The 20,074-nt window shown below is 38.2% G+C and overlaps 1 protein-coding gene across 1 annotated transcript in view; it reads left to right on the forward strand.

Annotated features, from left to right (window-relative positions):
• OPHN1 (oligophrenin 1) overlaps nt 1–20,074 on the forward strand; it is a 562,106-nt gene that overhangs the window by 343,529 nt on the left and 198,503 nt on the right. Inside the window, exons 14-15 of the mRNA XM_049872355.1 lie at nt 368–430; nt 1,368–1,442. Of these exons, the coding sequence (XP_049728312.1) occupies nt 368–430; nt 1,368–1,442 (138 nt within the window). The remainder of the gene's footprint in view (nt 1–367; nt 431–1,367; nt 1,443–20,074) is intronic.

Here is a 20,074-nt window from a genome sequence, read left to right on the forward strand (position 1 = left end):
AGTAATTTTATCTTATTTCATGGTGAGGGTAATAGCAGTGATATAAAAAAAAGTAATATAAAGAAACGTATTATTATCCTTCTTCTTCTGAGCATGATAGATATTGTGTTCATTTCCAGGCTAGCATTTCACATTTGATGCCTAAAGCAGACATAAAGCAAAGGGCAAGCTGAAAACATTTTTTCATTATAAGAGCCAAAACTATAAACCTCCTCTGAATAAAAGAAACTTTCCTGCATTTCAGGGTGATTGAAAAAGGGACTAAGTCCCTAGAGCTCTGACTACAATCCCTTCGTATGATCATTAAATGTTTGGTAGGTGAGGCCTGTTGCAGCAGGTCTAATTCTGCTTTCTTTGCTTGAAACAGTGCAGCTGGATGAAGTGGGGTTCAAGTTTGTTAGAAAGTGCATCAATGTCATTGAGACCAAAGGTAAGATCTGAACCGTAGCCTTGGCAGGTTTTGAACCTGGTCACTCTGATTTTATACTGGGGTAGTTTCTCTAAAGTAACAATGATATCATCTATGGAGCAGGACCTATGTTAGGAATGTACAGTATTATAAATCTTCAGCACTAGACACAATTTGTATACTTTCAGCAAATTCTAAACAAGAGATAGCTAATCATATTTAGGTAATTTGTGATTTCCTGCTTTTAAGGAGTAAGAGCTTTAAATGGCTTATAAAGTATTTTGAAATAGTACCTGCACTCCTCAAGCAGTGTTATGATGGTTCCTTCCTAAGTAAGAGTCCAATTTCTGCTACAATGTATAATATTGGTTTAAAAATTGATGGGGCAAAGCTAAACTCAGGCAAACGTGGAGCCAACATTTTTCCAAGTTGACAGTACTTCCTGGTTTCCCTCTGAAGACATTTGGAACGTGGGCAGGTGTAGTGTTGTAGCCAAGCATCTTTTTTTCTTAAAAATGTTGCCTCCATCTTTCTCAGCACACGAAATAACCTGTTCCTTCACATCTCCGTACTCAGCCCTCTCCTCCTTTATATTATTACACAAGGGCAACCTGAAGGTTGATATTTCCTTTGGAAAACCTTTTCATTTAAATCCCAGCTCCTTTTCAACGTGGCAGCATCATTCTTAGCCATCTGTTGCCATCCATTTAAACATAACTCTTCTATTTACTGTAGAGTGTATTCTGTATGTTCAGATTAATGAGTGTCTGGTACAACCCAAATGAAAGTATGGATAATTTGGAGAGATGCCTGTTGCAGGGAAGGACTAGAAAGATTGGAAAGAGTGAGCTGACCCCTTCCTGTGTGAACTGATTCCAGTGTATAAGTACCTGCTTTCTCTATCCTGCAGAGATGAAAGCGCCATATAAACAAAACTGACTTGACTTTTTTTCCCTAGGGATCAAGACAGAGGGGTTGTACCGCACCGTGGGCAGCAATATTCAGGTTCAGAAGCTGCTGAATGCCTTTTTTGGTAAAAAAATTTTACCTTCATAATTCTTATTGGGAGTAGGTTAAGTGTTAGAAAGACATTTGACTCTAAGGAAAGGGAGACATTGGAATGTCTTTTTTTTTTTTTTTTACAGTGTTGTGCAACCATCACTATCTATTTCAAAAAGTTTCTATCACCCCAAACAGAAACTCAGTACCCCTTAAGCAAATAACTCCCCATTCCCCTTCTTTCCAGCCTCTGGTAACCACTAATCTACTTGTGTTTATATGTATTTTCCTATTCTATATATTTCATATAAGTGGGGCATAAAATATTTGTCTTTTTGTGTCTGACTTATTTCACTTAATATAATGTTTTTAAAGTTAATTCATGTGGTAGCATGTATTAGATCTGCATTTCTCTTTATGGCTGAATAATATTCTACTATATATATATGGAAACCCTGGTGGCATTGTGGTTACGTGCTACAGCTGCTAACCAAAGGGTCAGCAGTTCGAATCCGCCAGGCGCTCCTTGGAAACTCTGTGGGGCAGTTCTACTCTGTCCTATAGGGTCGCTATGAATCGGAATCGACTCGATGGCACTGGGTTTGGTTTTTATATATATATGCACGGAAACCCTGGTGGCTTAGTGGTTAAGTGCTATGGCTGCTAACCAAGAGGTCGGCAGTTCAAATCAACCACGTGCTCCTTGGAAACTCTATGGGGCAGTTCTACTCTGTCCTATAGGGTCGCTATGAGTCAGAATTGACTTGACGGCAATGGGTTTATATATAGATACACACATATGTGGAGTCCTCATGGCACAGTGGTTTAAGCACTCTGTTGCTATCCAAAAGGTTGACAGTTAGAACCCACCAGCTGCTTCGCTGGAGAAAGATGTGGTAGTCTGCTTCTGTAAAGATTTACTGCCTTGGAAACCCTATGGGACAGTTCTGCTCTGTTCTATTGGATTACTATGATCAGAATCGACTCGACGGCAATGGGTTGGATTGGTTGTGCATGTGTGTGGGTGTGTATATATGTATATATATGCAGTGGAATATTATCTTTATTTAATATATTTATATAATTAATAATATTATATTATTAATAACTTTAAATTAAATTAATATATATAGGAGTCCCTGGGTGACACAAATGGTTAAGTGCGCAGCTACTAACCAAAAAGTTGATGGTCCCAATCCACTCAGAAGTGCCTTGGAAGAAAGGCCTGGTGATCTACTTCTGAAAGGTCACAGCCCTTGAAAACCCTATGGAGCACAATTTTACTCTGAAATACATGAGGTCGCCATGAGTCAGAACTGACCCAGTGGCAACTGGTTTGGAGTCCTTGGGTGGTGCAAATGGTTAATGTGGCTGGATGTTAACTGAAAGGTTAGTGGTTCAAATTCACCCAGAGGCACCTTGGAGGAAAGACAAGCTACTTCTGAAATATCAGCCATTGGAAACCCGGTGAAACACAGTTCTACTCTGACACACATGAGGTTGCCATGAGTTGGAATCAACTCAATAGGCAGCTGGTGTGCATATACCACGTTTTGTTTCTTCATTTATCTGTTGATGGACATTTGGGTTGTTTCTGCTTTTTGACTGTGGTAAATGATGCTACAGTGAGCATAGCCATTGAAAATCCAATGGAGCACAATTCTACCCTGAAATATGTGGGGTCACCCTGAGTTGGAATTTACTCAGTGGCAACTGGTTTGAGTTTTATGGTAATACTATGTTTAATTTTTTGAGAAACTGCCAAACTCTTTTCCACAGCAGCTGCTCCATTTTACATTTCCACGAGCAGTGGAAGAGGGTTCCAATTTCTTCACATGCTCTCTAACACTTGTTATTTTCCATGATTATTATTTTTTTATGTAATAGCCATCCTATTGGGTATGAAGTGGTATCTCATTGTGGTTTTGATTTGCATTTCCCTAATGGCTAATGTTGAGCACCTTTTCATGTGCTTATCGACCATTTGTATATATTCTTTGGAGAAATGTCTATTGAAGTTGCTCATTTTTTAATTGGGTTGCTTGTCTTTCTGTCGTTGAGTTGTAGGAGTTCTTTACATATTCTGGATATTAAACCTGTACATGTTCTGGATATTAAACCCTTATTTTCTCCCAATTTGTAGGTTGTCTTTTCACTTTCCTGACAATGCCATTCAATACACGAATGCTTTTAATTTCGATGAGGTCCAATTTATCTTTTTGTTGTTGCTTGTGCATTTCGTGTCATATCTAAGAATTTATTGACAAAAACAAGGTTCTGAAGCTTTACCCTTATATTTTCTTCTAAGAGTTTTATAGTTTTAGCTCTTATATTTCAGTAGTTGATCCATTTTGGGGTAATTTTTGCATATGGTATGAGGTATGGGTCCAACTTCATTCTTTTACATATAGAGAACTAGTTGCCCAGAATCATTTGCTAAAGAGACTTTTCTTTCCAATTAAATGGACTTAGCATCCCTGTCGAAAACCACTTGGCAATAGATACACAGGTTTATAGGACTTTCAGTTCCATTACATTGGTCTGAATGTCTATTCTCATATCAGTACCACAGTGTTTTGAATATTGAAGCTTTGTAGTACACTTTGAAATCAGGAAGTGTGAGTCCTCCTACTTCGTTCTTTTTATCAAGATTGCTTTGGATGTTTAGGGCCTGTTGTAATTCAATATGAATTTGAGGATTGGCTTTTCTATCTTTGCAAAAAAAGCTGTTGGAAGTTTGATAGGGATTACGTTGAATCTATAATTTTTTTTTTTTTATAGATCACTTTGGGTAGTGTTGGCATCTTAACAATATTAAGCCTTCCCGTTCATGAACACGAGATGTCTTTCTATTTCTTTAGGTCTTTTTAAATTTCTTTCAGCAATATTTTGTAGTTATCAGTGTACAGGTTTTGCACTTCTAAGGTTAAATTTATTCCTAAGTGTTTTATTTTTTGTTATTGCAAATGGAAATGTTTTCTTAATATTTTTAGACTGTTCATTGCTAGTGTGTAGAAACACAACTGATTTTTGGATGTTCATAGTATACCATGTAACTTTGTTGAAGTTATTTTTATCGCCTCTTCTAGATTTCTTGTGGATTCTTTGGGGTTTTCTATATACAGCACCATGTCATCGGTCTAGAGAGGTAGTTATACTACTTCCTTTCCAATTTGCATGCCTTTTATTTCTTTTTCCTGCCTAATTAATTGACCTGGCTAGAACTTTGAGTACAATGATGAATAGTAGTGGTGACAGCAGGCATCCTTGTCTTGTTCCTGACCTTAAAACGAAACGCCTCAGTCTTCCTCCATTGAGTATGATATTAGCTGTGAGCTTTTCATAAATACCCTTTATCATACTGAAAAAAATTTCTTCTATTCCTAGTTTGTTGAGGGATTTTATAATTAAAGGATTTTGTTAAATGCCTTTTCTGCATCGATTGAGATGATAATGTGGTTCTTTTCCTTTGTTCTATTAGTTTGGTGTATTACATTGATTTCCTTATGTTGAACCACCCTTGCATTCCTGGGATAAATCTCACTTGGTCATGGTATATAATCCTTTTAATATGCAGTTGTGCTCAGCTTGACAGTTGAGAATTTTTGCATGTATACACAAAAGGGATATTTGTCGTTTTCTTGAGGTGTCTTTATCTGGTTTAGGTGTCAGCAGTTTCTATTTTTTGGAAGAGATTAAGAAGTATTAATGTCAATTCTTTAAATATTTGGTAGAATTCACAAATGAAACATCTGATCCTACCTTTCCTTTCTTGGGAGGTTTTTGATTACTGTTTCAATCTCTTGTTATAGGTCTATTGAGATTTCTGTTTCTTCTTGAGTCAATTAAGGTAGCTTGTGTGTTTCTAGGAATTTGTCTGTTTCATCTAGGCTTTCTGATTTGTTGGCATACAGTTGTTCATAGTATTCTCTTATGACCCTTTTAATTTCTGAAAGGTTGGTAGTAATGTCCTCACTCTTATTTCTAATTTTAGTATTTGCAGCTTCTCTCTTTTTTTCTTAGTCTAGCTAAAGATTTATAAATGTTGTTGATCTTTTCAAAGAACCGATTTTATTTCATTGATTCTCTGTGTTGTTTTTTTACCTGTATTTTATTCATATCCTTTCTAATCTTTATTATTTCCTTCCTTCTGGTAGTTTTTGGCTTAGTTTGCTTTTCTTTTTTTCATTCCTCAAGTTGTAAAGTTAGGCTACTGATTCTAGATCTTTCTGCATTTTTAATGTAGGTGTTTACAGCTATAAAATTCCTTCTGAACACTGCCTTTGTTGCATTCCATAAGTTTTGGTATGTTACACTTTCATTTTCATTCATTTCTAAGTATATTCTAATTTGCCTTGTGATATTTTTCTTAGACTCATTGGTTGTTTAATAGGAGGTTGTTTAATCTCTGTATATTTGTGAAACTTCCAGTTTTCCTTCCTTTATTGATTTTATTGAAGATACTTTGTATGGTTTCAGTCTTTTTAAATTTATCGAGACTTCTTTTGTGACCTAAAATATGGTCTATCCTGGAGAATGATCCATGAAGAGTGGGGAAAAATATGTATTATGCTGTTGTTATGTCGAGTGTCCTATATATGTTTGTTAGGTCTAGTTAGTTTATAGTGTTGTTTCAGTCATGTATTTCATTATTGATTTACTGTTTAGGTATTATATCTATTATTGAAAGTGTTGTATTGAAGTCTCCAACAATTACTGTACATCTATCTCTTTCTCACTTCAATTCTATCAATGTTTGTGTCATATATTTTGGGACGCTGCTGTTAGGTGCATATATATTTATAATTGTCAAATCTTTATGATGAATTGACCCTCTTATCATTATGAGTCAGAATCGACTCGACGGCACTGGGTTTTTTTTTTTATCATTGTATAATGTTCTTTGTCTCTTGTAACAGATTTTGACTTAAAGTCAGTTTTGTCTAATGTTGACATAGCTACCCCAACCCTCTGGTTACTATTTATATGGGATATTTTCTCCAAACCCTTTAACTTTAAGACACAAATAAGTGTCTTCAGATCTAAAGTGCATCTCTTGTAGATAGCATACAGTTGGATCGTTATATATGTATATGTATATGTGTATATATATATATATATATATATATATATATATATATATATATAATCTGCCCTGCCAACTCTTTGTCTTTGGAATAGTTTTATTCATTTATTTAAAGTTTTTACAGATACAGAAGTACTTACTTCTACCATTTTGCTATTTGATTTTTGTTTATGTTATACTATTTTGTTCCTAAATTCTTTCACTACTGCCTTCTTTTGTTTTAGTTGATTTTTTTGTTCGAGTGGGCCATTTTAATTCCTTTCTCATATCCTTTTGTGTAAATTTTTGATATATTTTCTTTGCAGTTATCATGAGAATTGTACTTAACATCCTAAATATATAGCCATTTAGTATGAATTGGTGAAAGAATACAACCCTGACACACACCTTTCCTGACTTTAAACCAATCAGTATCCCCTTGTTCTGTCCGAACAACTGCCTCTTGATCTATGTAAAGGTTCCTCATGAGCACAATTAAGCCCTCTGGAATTCCCATTCTTTGCAATGCTATCCGTAATTTGTTATGACCCACACAGTCGAATACCTTTGCATAATCAATAAAACACTGGTAAACATCCTTCTGGCACTCTCTGCTTTCAGCCAGGATCCATCTGATATCAGCAATGATATCCCTGGTTCTACATCTGCTTCTGAAACCAGCCTGAATTTCTGGCAGTTCCCTGTCAATATACTGATGCAGCTCTTTTTGAATGATCTTCAGCAAAATTTTGCTTGTGTGTAATATTAATGATATTGTTCTATAATTTCCACATTCAGTTGCATCACCTTTCTTGGGAGTAGGCATAAATATGGATCTCTTCCTGTCAGTTGGCCAGGAAGCTGTCTTCCACATTTCTTGGCATAGACGAGTGAGCACCTCCAGTGCTGCATGTGTTTGTTGAAACATCTCATTTGATATTCCATCAATCCCTGGAGCTTTCTTTTTCGCCAATGCCTTCAGAGCAGCTTGGACTTCTTCCTTCAGTACCATAGGTTCCTGATCATATGCTACCTCTTGAAATGGTTGAACATCGATTATATGAAGAAGAACGGGGCATCAGGATTGGAGGAAGATTCATTAACAACCTGCGTTATGCAGATGACACAACCTTGCTTGCTGAAAGTGAAGAGGACTTGAAGCACTTACTGATGAAGATCAAAGACCACAGCCTTTAGTATGGATTGCACCTCAACATAAAGAAAACAAAAATCCTCACAACTGGACCAATGAGCAACATCATGATAAATGGGGAAAAGATTGAAGTTGTCAAGGATTTAATTTTACTTGGATCCACAATCAACAGCCATGGAAGCTGCAGTCATGAAATCAAAAGACGCATTGCACTGGGCAAATCTGCCACAAAGGACCTCTTTAAAGTGTGGAAGAGCAAAGATGTCACCATAAAGACTATGGTGCGCCTGACCCAAGCCATTGTATTTTCAATCTCATCATATGCATGTGAAAGCTGGACAGTGTATAAGGAAGACCCAAGAAGAATTGAGGCCTTTGAATCGTGGTGTTGGTGAAGAATATTGAATATACCATGGACTGCCAAAAGAACAAACAAATCTGTCTTAGCAGTACAATCAGAATGCTCCTTAGAAGCAAGGATGGCGAGACTGTGTCTTACGTACTTTGGAGATGTTGTCAGGAGGGATCAGTTCCTAGAGAAGGACATCATGCTTTTCTACACATTTCTAGCAACATTCTGTTGCTGGTGCCGTGTGTAACTTCTAAGATGACATAATTGCCTTTGATCTCCATAATTCTACCAACAGTCTCGGCTTTTACTATTAAAATTTTTTTTTTTTTTTTTTACTATTAGGCACCTTAAAACTCTTCTAGCCTCTACCCATTATCCAATTCCAAAAACGCTTCCACATTTTTGGTACCTGATTGAGCAGCACACCGCTCCCTGTACAAGATTCTGTCTTAGTTACCTAGTGCTGCTATAACAGAAATATCACAAGTGGATGGCTTTAATAAAAATTTGTATTCCTTTTTTTGGTGACAGGTTTTTTTTTTTGTGCTTTAGATGAAGATTTACAGGGCAAATTAGGCTCTCATTAAACAATACACATGTTGTTTTGTGGCATTGGTTGCTGAATGTGGTTTTTTTTAATAACTTTTATTGTGCTTTAAGTGAAAGTTTACATGTGCTTATATACACCTGACTCTATACTCCCACTTACTCTCCCCCTAATGAATCAGCCCGCTCCCTCCTTCCAATCTCTCCCTTCGTGACGATTTTTGCCAGTTTCTAGCCCTCTCTACCCTCCTATCTCCCCTCCAGACAGGAGATGACAACACAGTCTCACGTGTCCACCTGATACAAGTAGCTCACTCTTCGTCAGCATCTCTCTCCCACCCATTGTCCAGTCCCTTCCATGTCTGATGAGTTGTCTTCGGGAATGGTTCCTGTCCTGGGCCAACAGAATGTTTGGGGACCATGACCACTGGGATTCCTCTAGTCTCAGTCAGACCATGAAGTCTGGTCTTTTTATGAGAATTTGGGGTCTGCATCGCACTGTTCTCCTGCTCCCTCAGGGGTTCTCTGTTGTGCTCCCTGTCAGGGCAGTCATCGGTTGTGGCCAGGCACCATCTAGTTCTTCTGGTCTCAGGATGATGTAAGTCCCTGGTTCATGTGGCCCTTTCTGTCTCTTGGGCTCGTAGTTATTGTGTGACTTTGGTGTTCTTCATTCTCCTTTGATCCAGGCGGCTTGAGACCAATTGATGCATCTTAGATGGCCGCTTTTTGCTTAATGTGTTTTATATGTGGCAAGGACATGAATTTTGGGGGGTAAAGGGTGGAATGTTATGGAGTGAATTGTGTCCCCAAGAAATATGTGTATCAATTTGGCTAGGCCATGATTCCCAGTGTTGTGTGATTATCTAACATTTTGTCATCCGATGTGATTTTTCTGTGTGTTGTAAATCCTATCTCTATGATGCTAATGAGATGGGATTAGTGGCAGTTATGTTAATGAGGCAGGATTCAATCTACAAGATTAATTATATTTTAAGCCAATCTCTTTTGATATATAAAAGGTAGGAGCAAGCAGAGAGACATGGGGAACCTCATACCACCAAGAAACAAGATCCAGGAGAATAACATATCCTTTGGACCTTGGGTCCTTGTGCTGAGAAGCTCCTTTACTGGGGAAAACTGATGAAAAGAACCTTCCCCCAGAGCCAACAGAGAGAGAAAGCCTTCCCCGGAACTGGCACCCTAAATTTGAATTCTAACCTAGATTGTGAGAAAATAAATTTCTCTTTGTTAAAGCCATCCACTTGTGGTATTTCTGTTGTAGCAGCATCAGATAACTAAGACAGTTGTCAACCCCAGAACATGTCAACACTCTCCCCTTCTCAACCTTGGGTTCCCCATTGGCAGCTTTCCTGTTCCCTCCTGCCTTCTTGTCCTTGCCCCAGGATTGGTGTGCCCATTTAGTCTTGTTTTGTTTTATGGGCCTGTCTAATCTTTGGCTGAAGAGTAAACCTCAGGAGTGACTTCAGTACTGAGTTAAAAGGGTGTCTGGGGGATATACCCTCAGGGTTTCTCCAGTGTCTGTCAGACCAGTAAGTCTGGTCTTTTACTGATGAATTTGAATTTTGTTCTACATTTTTCTCTAGCTCTGTCCAGAACCTGCTATTGCGATCCCTGTCAGAGTACTCAGTGGTGGTAGCCAGGTACCATCTAGTTGTGCTGGACTCAGTCTTGTGGAGGCTGTGGTAGTTGTGGCCCATTAGTTCCTTGGACTTATCTTTCCCTTGTGTTTTTGGTTTTCTTCATTCTCCCTTGCTCTAGATGGGGTGGGACCAGTGGAGTATCTTAGATAGTTGCTCATGAGCTTTTGAGACCCCAGACACTACTCACCAAAGTAGGATGTAGAACATTTTCTTTATACAGAAATTTATATTCTCACAGTTTAGGAGGCTAGAAGTCCCTGCTCTAGGGGAAGACTTTCTTTCTCTGTTGACTCTAGAGGAAGGTCTTTGCCTCTTCTGAGCTTCTGCTCCTGGGAATTCTTCATGTGGCTTGGCATCTCTCTTCCCCCATCTCTACTCTTTTCACTTGCTTGTTTAATCTCCTTCATATCTCAAAAGAGATTGACTTAATACACACCCTACACTAATCCTGTCTCATTAACGACAAAGACAGCCCATTTCCAAATGAGATTATAACCACAGGCATAGAGGTTAGGATTTACAACACATATTTTGGGGGGACACAATTCAATACATAAAAAACACCATTAGTGAGTTTTTCATTTCCATTATTGTGCCTTTCAGCTCCAGAAATTCTGTTTGGTACCATTTTATAATTTATATGTCCTTATTGATATTCTAATTTTGTACATGTATCATTTTCCTGATTTTAAGACCATTTTGTTATTTAAGACTGTTGTTTTGAAGTCTTTACGTAGTGTGTACAATATCTGGGCTTCCTTAGGAATTGCTTCTGCCACTTAATTTTGTTTCTTTAATGGTTTATTCTATTCTTCCCAGTTTCTTGGTATGTCTCGTGCTTTTTTTAAAATCAGACAGTTGAATAATATAAGGTGGTATGTGATGGGTAAGGTTATATGTCAACTTGCCCAGGCCATGATTCTCTGTGCTTTGGCCAATATTATGTAATCAAACTCCATTTTGTGATCTGATGTGAATAGCAAATCAGTTGAAAGGGGAGTTTCCTAGGGGTGTGGCCTGTATACGGACTTTGTGGCAAAGCTTACTCTCTCTCAATCCTGAATTCTTTGTGTTTTTTTTAATTGTACTTCAGATGAAGGTTTACAGAAAAAAAGTAGTTTCTCTTTAAACCGTACACATATTGTTCTGTGACATCGGTTAACAACCCCACGTATGTCAACACACTCCCTTCTCAACCCTGGGTTCCCTATTACCAGCTTTCCTGTCCCCTCCTGCTTTCTTGCCCCTGGGCTGGTGTGCCTCTTTAGTCTTACTTTGTTTTATGGGCCTGTCCAATCTTTGACTGAAGGATGGACCTCAGGAATGACTTCATTACTGAGCTGAAAGGGTGTCCAGGGGCCATACTCTCAGTGTTACTCCAGTCTCTGTCAGGCCAGGAAAACTGATCTTTCTTTTTGAGTTAAAATTTTGTTCTACATTTTTCTCCAGCTCTTTCCAGGATCTTCTATTGTGCTCCCTGGCAGAGCAGTCAGTGGTGGTAACCGGGCACCATCTAGTTGCATTGGACTCAGTCTGGTGGAGGCTGTGGTAGATGTGGTCCGTTAGTCCTTTGGATTTATCTTTCTCTTGAATCTTTAGTTTTCTTCATTTTTCCTTGCTCCCAAAGGGGTGAGAACAGTGGAGTATCCTAGATGGCCACTCACCGTCTTTTAAGGCCCCAGATGCTACTCACCAAAGTAGAATGTAGAACATTTTCTTTATAACTGTGTTATGCCAATTAAGCTAGATGTTCCCTGAGACCATGGTCCCCACATCCCTCAGCCCAGCAATTCAGTCCCTCAGGGAGTTTAGATGTGTCTATGCAGCTTCCATGACCTTGCCTTGGACAAGTTGTGCTGGCTTCCCCAGTATTGTGTACTGTCTTACCCCTCACCAAAGTTACCACTCATCTATTGTCTATTCAGTGTTTTTCCATCCCCACCTTTCCCCTCCCTCATAACCATCAAAGATTGTTTCTTGTTGTGTGTAAACCTTTCCATGAGTTTTTTCACTAGTGGTCTCATATAGTATTTGTCCTTTTGTGATTGACTTATTGCACTCAGCATAATGTCCTCTAGATTCATCCATGTTATGAGATGCTTCACAGATTCATCATTGATCTTTATCGTTGTGTAATACTCCATTGTGTGTATATACCACAGCTTGTTTATCCATTCTTCTTTCAATGGACATCTAGGTTGTTGCCATCTTTTTGCTATTTTGAACAATGCTGCAATGAACATGGGTGTGCATATGTCTATTCTTGTGATGACTTTTATTTCTCTAAGGTATATTCCTAGGAATGGAATTGCTGGATCATGTGGTATTTCTATTTCTAGCTTTCTAAGGAAACGCCATATCATTTTCCAAAATGGTTGTATCATTTTGCATTCCCACCAGCAGTGTATAAGAGTTCCAATCTTCCCACAACCTCTCCAACATTCGTTATTTCCTGTTTTTCCTGTTTTTTTGATTCATGCCAGTAATGCCAGGGTGAGGTATCTCACTGTAGTTTTGATTTGCATTTCTGGTGTTTTTTTTTTTTAATGACTGGTAGGAAACCGTGCTGGCATAGTGGTTAAGTGCTACGGCTGATAACCAAGAGTTCGGCAGTTCGAATCCACCAGGTGCTCCTTGGAAACTCTGTGGTGCAGTTCTATTGTGTTCTATAGGGTCACTGTGAGTCAGAATCAACTCGACGGCAGTGGGTTAGGTTAGGTTTTTTTAATGGCTAGTAATTGCGAGCATTTCTTCATGTGTCTGTTGGCTCTTTGGTGAAGTGTCTGTTCATTTGCTTTGCCCATTTTTTAATTGTATTATTTGTGTGTTTTTTTTTGTAGAGGCGTTGGATTTTCTTGTAGATTTTAGAGATTAGACCTTTGTCTGATTTGTAATAGCCAAAAATTTTTTTCCATTCGGTGGATTCTATTTTTACTCTTTCAGTGAAGTCTTTTGATGAGCACAGGTGTTTAATTTTTAGAAGATCCCAGTTACCTAGTTTATCTTCTGGAGTTTGTATGTTGTTGGTTGTGGTTTGTATCCCGTTAATGCTGTGTATTAGGGCCTCTAGCATTGATCCTATTTTTTCTTCAATGAACTTCATAGTTTTTGGCTTTATGTTTAGGTCTTTGATACATTTTGAATTAGTTTTTGTATATGGTGCGAGGTGTGGATACTTTTTTTTTGCAGATGGATATCCAGTTTTGCAACCACCATTATAAAAAAATACTGTCTTTTCCCCATTTGATGGACTTTTGGCCCTTATCGAATATCAGGTGACCATGCATAGATGGATTTACATCTGGGTTCTCAATTCTGTTCCATTGGTCAATGTATCTGTTGCTGTCCAGTACCAGGCTGTTTTGACTACTGTAGCTATACAGTAGGTTCTGAGGTCCAGTACTGCAAGTCCTCCTACTTTATTCTTCTTCAGTAGTGCTTTACTTATCCAGGGCTTCTTCCCTTTCCATAATTTTCCATCTCTTTAATGAATGTTGTTGGTATTTGGATCAGGACTGAATTGCATTTGTAAATCGCTTTGGGTAGAACTGTCATTTTCACAAAGTTGAGTGTACCTATCCATGAGCTTGATATGTTTTTCCATTTATGTAGATTTCTTTTGGTTTCTTGAAGTAACGTTTTATAGTTTTCTTTGTAAAGTTCGATTACATTCCTGGTTAGATTATTGCTATGTATTTTATTTTTTAGGAGCTATTATAAATGATATCATTTTCCTGATTTCCTTTTCATCATTCTCTTTATTGGTGTATCAAAACGCAACTGATTTTTGTATGTTTATCTTATATCGTGACACTCTGCTGAATCTTTCTGTTAGTTTCAATTATTTTCTTGTGGAGTTTTTTTGGTTTTCTATGTATAGTATCATGTCATCTGTAAATAGGGTGAGTTTAACTTCTTCATTGCCAGTTTGGATACCTTTTGTTTCTGTTTCTTGCCTTATTGCTCTAGCTAGAACTTCCAAGACAATGTTAAATAGGAGTGGCGATAAAGGGCATCTTTGTCTTGTTCCTATACAAGGGGAATGTTTTCAGCCTCTCTCCTTTAAGAAGGATGTTAGCCATTGTTTTTGTGTAGATCCCCTTTATTATGTTGAGAAATTTCCCTTCTATACCTATTTTATTGAGAGTCTTTACCAGGAATGGGTGTTGGACTTTGTCGAATGCCCTTTCTGTGTCAATTAAGATGATCATGTGATTCTTTTCTTTCCTTTTATTTATGTGGTGGATTACATTGATTGATTTTCTAATGTTGAACCATCCTTGCATACCTGGTATGAATCCTACTTCGTTGTGGTATATTATTTTTTGATATGATGCTGAATTCTGTTGGCTGGAATTTTGTTGAGATGTTTTGCGTCTATGTTCATGAGCGATATTGGTCTGTAATTTTCTTTTTTTGTGATGTTCTTGCCTGGTTTGGGTATCAGGGTTATGCTGCTTCATACAATGAATTCAGAAGTATCACTTTGTTTTCTATATTCTGAAACAGTTTGAGTAATACTGGTGTAATCTCTTCTCTGAATGTTTGCTAGAATTCTCCAGTGAGGACATCTGGGCCAGGGCTTTTTTTGTTTGTTTGTTTGGAATTTTTTTGTTTATTATCTTTTCAACCTCTTCTCTTGTTATGGGTCTGTTCAGATTGTCAACATCATTTTGTTTTAGTTAGGGTAGGTAGTGTGTTTCTAGACATTTGTCCATTTTCTCTAGGTTTTCAAACTTGTTGGAGCATATTTTTTCATAATATTCTGTTATGATCCTTTTTTATTTCATTTGGGTCTGTTGTAATGTCCCCCATTTCATTTCTTATTTGGGTTATTTGCATTCTCTCCTGTTTTTCTTTTGTCAGTTTGGACAGTGGTTTGTTGATTTTCTTGATCCTTTTAAAGAACCAACTTTTGGTTTTGTTGATTCTTTCTACTGTTTTCTATTCTCTATTTCATTTCTTTCTGCTCTGATCTTTGTTATTTCCTTTCTTCTGGTGGCTGTGGACTTCTTTTGCTGTTCTCTTTCTATTTATTCTAGTTGTAGGATTAACAGTTTGATTTTTTCCCTTCTTTTTTTTTATGTGTGTATCTGTTGCTATAAATTGACCTCCGAGGACTTCCTTTGCTGTGTGCCAAAGGTTTTGATATGATGTGTTTTCATTCTCGTTTGATTCTAGGAATTGATTCCATCTCTGATTTCTAATATTAAAAAAAAATTACCCAGTGTTTTTTAAGCAGGTTGTTATTCAGTTTCCATGTAATTGATTTTTTTTTCCTTGCTCTTTCTGTTAATTTCTACTTTGATGGCATTGTGGTCAGAGAAGTTACTTTGTATTATCTCAGTGTTTTGTATTTTGTTGAGGGTTGCTCTGCGGCCTAAGATGTGGTCTATTCTGGAGAACATTCCATGTGTGTTGCAGAAGAATGTGTACTTTGCAACTGTTGCATGGAGTGTTCTGTATATGTCTATGAGGTCAAGATGGCTGATTGTGTCTTTTAGCTCCTCTGTATCTTTGTTGAGTTTCTCTCTAGATGTTCTGTCCTTTACCGAGCGTGGTGTGTTGAAGACTCCTGCTATTATTTTGGAACTGTCAGTTTCTCTTTTCAGTGCTGTTAGAGTTTGTTTTATGTATTTTGGAATCCCGTCATTGGGTGCGTAGATGTTTATTATGGTTACGTCTTCGTGAAGGATTGTCCCTTCAATCATTATATAGTGCCCTTCTTTGTCTTCTATGGTGGATTTTGTTTTAAAGCCCATTTTCTATGAGATTAGTATTACTACTCTTGCTTTTTCTGGTAGTTATTTGCTTCATATATTTTTTTCCATCCTTTGATTTTTAATAAATTTACATCTTTGTTTCTAAGGGGTGTTCCTTGTAGACAGCGTATTGATGGATCCTTTTTTTTTTTAATCCATCTGTCACTCTTTGTCTCTTTATGGGTGCATTTAGGCCATTTACATTCCATGTAATTATTGATAGGTGTGTTTATTGCTCTCATTTTGTAGTGCTTTTTTGTGGTACTGACATTTTCTTTGTTCTTCTTACTCTCCTGTGCTGATTTCCTTTTGTTTGTGGATTTCTTTTTCATTTCATTTGTTTTTGTTGATTTTGTTTTTATTGGGACTTTATGTTTTTCTTCTTTATTTTCATGAATAGGTTCATTACGTTTCTTTGTGGTTACCTTGAGATTTACCTTGCCTTCCTTTGTCTGCCTTTTCCATGAGTTTGTCTATTTTTTCCTCATGTTTGTCTGCTTTTTGCTTCAATTCTTGGATAGCTCTGAATATTAGAGATTCGAAATCCCTGTCAGGTAGTTCTAGTGCCTTTTCTTCTACTGGAAAGTCATCTGGTGTTTTATTTTGTACTACTGGAACCATCCTGTCCTTTTTTTAAAAAAAATTATTGTGCTTTAAGTGAAAGTTTACGAATCAAGTCAGTCTCTCATACAAAAGTGTCCTTTTTTATGTTCTGATATTGTCTGCTGTCTTGTGGACATTCAGTAATTATTTTCTTCCTTTATTAATTGTAGATCTTTTTTGTCCTGCTCTTTTATTTGTTTATGTGTGAGCAGGTGGGCTGTGCATTCTTTGTTGTCTGCTTGTTTGTGGTCATGGTACTTTTCACCTCCTTGTCCAGTGGGCAGGGCCAGTCGCTTAGCTGTTGTGCAGCAGTGTAGGTCCAGCTGAAGGGGAGGGACTGGGATGAGTTGTCTGTGGCATGTACTACAGCTGACAGGGCAGCCGGGAATCAGTGCTGGGCACGTTAGTAGGCCATGCCTGTACTGCTTGGGGTGTGATGTGTGCAGGAAGTAGGGGGGAGGTTGTGATGTATGGAGCTAATATGAGCATGGGAAAGAGGAGAGAGGAAGAGGAGCCCAAAACAAAGAAACAAAAAAGCGTGCTGAGGGAGCTTGCCATTAGAGTGGAGAGATGAGAATCCAAGAAATGGAGGAAAAAAAAAAAAGAACCAATGTAAAAAATAACTATGTAGAAATTTGGGAAAAAAAGGAAAGAAAAGAAAAGCCCCCGCGGTTCCCACCAGTATGGCTGCAAAAACCGGGGATGTGGCTTTTAGCTGCACAGTATAGCCTGGCTAGAGGGGATATAGATGTCACACAGTTGCAGGTATTCAGGAGACAGCAAAAGTAGGTAAGTTTAGAGAGATGAGAACTGAGAAATGAAGAAAGAAAGGAAAAAAGACAAAAAAAAAATAAGGAATGCCTGCAGGGATCCCACCAACGTGGCTGCGAGGACTGGGGAAGTGGCTCCTAAGCCATGGAGTGCAGCCCAGCTAGAAGGGCCTCCAAGCTGTGAGAAGAAAAAGAACCTAAACAGACAAAACAATGCAAAAAATAGGTAAATAAAAGCCCCGGGAATCCCACCAGCATGGAGTCGTGGGCTGGGGGAATGGTTCCCCAGGTAAGTGGCATTTCACAGCCTTTCAAGAAGCAAAGATGGCACATGGAGCCAGGTGTTCAAGAGATAGGAGGGGGTGGTGGTGGGAGGCACAGAAGAAACCAAAAGGAACAAGAAAAAAACTGCACCAGATGGCACTCGGAATCAGCCAGTTTGGGTGGAGCGAATATAAGTGGCTCAGGGCTGAAGCAGTTGCCTCCTGGCCAAGAGACTGTGGCTGGCAGGAAGTAGAGGATGCCTGGGGGGTGGGGAGAAGGTTGGGGATTGGGAAAGCTTATATCGCTGGTTACCGGGTGTTCTGCCTCCTGCTTGGAACTTTGTGAAGCTGCTTTCCCGTGCTTCCCATCCACCGATCTCCAACGGGAGTCCAAGATGGTGAATCCGTGCTGTGTTAGCTGATCCTGGACCTTTTCACGTCTCTCTCCTCAGTGTCTTTTCTTTCTCAGTCTGTTTCTTATTCCATTCAGTGCTTGGCTAAGTTCTTTATCTCCTCATTTGACACTTTGGGTTCCAGGACTGATGTTTGTCTCTGTTTTACTTAGTTGTTCAGGTGTTTGCTGTGGAGGGATGGCATGGTGCTTCTGTCTATGCCACTATGTTGGCTGGAAGTCCAGACTGAATTTTTTGACATGAGTGTTCATTATGGTCCATGATCTTTTATTTTTGTGTTTATCTGGAGTTCTGACAGAGATTTTCTTGAGCACCAGGAATTTAAAAGAAGAAGAAACAATTAGAAAAAAGACATTACATATTTTTGGGCAGCTTCCAGAGAGTGCAGTGAGGCTGGGAGTTTTCAAACAGACAGGCCCCAGCCAAAGCACTGTGGGCAGGGAAATCTAAGAAAGCAGACCTAAGATAGGACATCTTGGTGTGCTGCATGGCTGGTATATTGGGGGTCCTGGAGGGGATGGTGTGCAGCAGTCAGTGAGAATTGGACTTTGCAAACAGGCAGGTAGAGAAATCTCTGCACACAGCCTTAAGAAAGGGTGCCTTGTACACCACAAGACTATGGCTGCGTGGTTTTCAGAGAGAGTGATGTGTGGAGCCTAGTGAGGCCTGGACATTGTGAACAGTCAGGCCCCAGTGGAGACACTGTGGGCAGGAAAGCCTGAGCACGCAGACTTAAGAAAGGATACCTTGATAATCTTCGCTCCCCAAGATGGTGATGTGAGCAGAAACGTGGCTCAAGTTCCCTGCAAAAATTATAGGAAAATAATAACAAAATAGCACTAACAAAAGATAGAAATGACAAGAACTCTGGAAACCTACCCCAAAATTAAAGCAACAAGCCATGTACTGAAGGAGGATTGAAGCAGTTTACAAGAGAAGCCCACACAGAAACCAATATTGGAGAAAGAAAAGAATGTGAAATCCAGAATTACCTCAGCAAAGCATTCAAGTGCCTCAGGTTCGACAACAACAACAACAACAAAACATAAAGCATACAAGAAATCAAGAAAAGATGGCCCAATTAAAAGAGGAGCATGAAGAAGCAGAAATCACTCCCATGGAAGTAAGTGTAATAGAAAAAATAGAGAACTTCCAAACAGCAAATTAAAATATGATCAAAGAATTCAAAGATTACACAAATAACAAGCTAATATAGAGCACAAAACAATTTAAGAATCTTAATAACAAGATAAAAAACATAGAAAAAGGAACAAATGGAAATACTGGAATTGAGGAAGAAAGTAGCTGCACTAGAAAATGTAAGAGAGGAATACAGCAATAGATCTGAGTGGGTGAAAGAAAGAATTAAGTGAAGTAAAGGACAAAACAACTGAATTTACTGAATCCCAAGAGAAACAGGACAAAGTAAAATGAATTAAAATTGAACAAATCCAAATGGAATTACAGGACGCCACCAAGAAAACCAGCATTTATATTATGAGTATTCTGGAAGGTGAGGAAAGAGACAAACAGAAAGAATAAAAAAATAAAAATAAGAATAATTAAAAAAAAAAAAAGAATAATTGACCCGAGTAAGGAAATGAACCTGCTAACACAGGAAGCTTGACAAACTTCAAGTAGACAGGAAGCTTGACAAACTTCAAGTAGAGTGAATTGAAAGAGGTTTTCACCAAGACGCATACTAATCAAACTCTTAAAGATCAAAGACAAGTAAAAAAATCTTGAAAGCAGTAAGAGAAAAATACTAAATTACATATAAGGGGTCCTTGATATGATTAAATGCTGACTTCACATAAACCATGGAGCCCAGAAGGAAATGGAAAGCACTGTAAGAAAAGAACTGTCAACTAAGAATTTTTTATCTGGCAAAATTATTGTTCAAAAACAAGGGTGAAGTCAGGACATTCCCAGTTACACAAAAGTTGTAGGATATGTTAACAGTAGACTTGTCTTGCAATAACTACTAAAAGGTATCTTTTAAGTGGAAAGGAAAGGACACTAGACAACTATCCAAACCATTACACGGGCAAGAAAACTAAAACATAAAGGAGAAATCC

Source organism: Elephas maximus, chromosome X, assembly GCF_024166365.1.
Source record: "Elephas maximus indicus isolate mEleMax1 chromosome X, mEleMax1 primary haplotype, whole genome shotgun sequence".
In the NCBI taxonomy this organism is placed as follows: Eukaryota; Metazoa; Chordata; class Mammalia; order Proboscidea; family Elephantidae; genus Elephas; species Elephas maximus.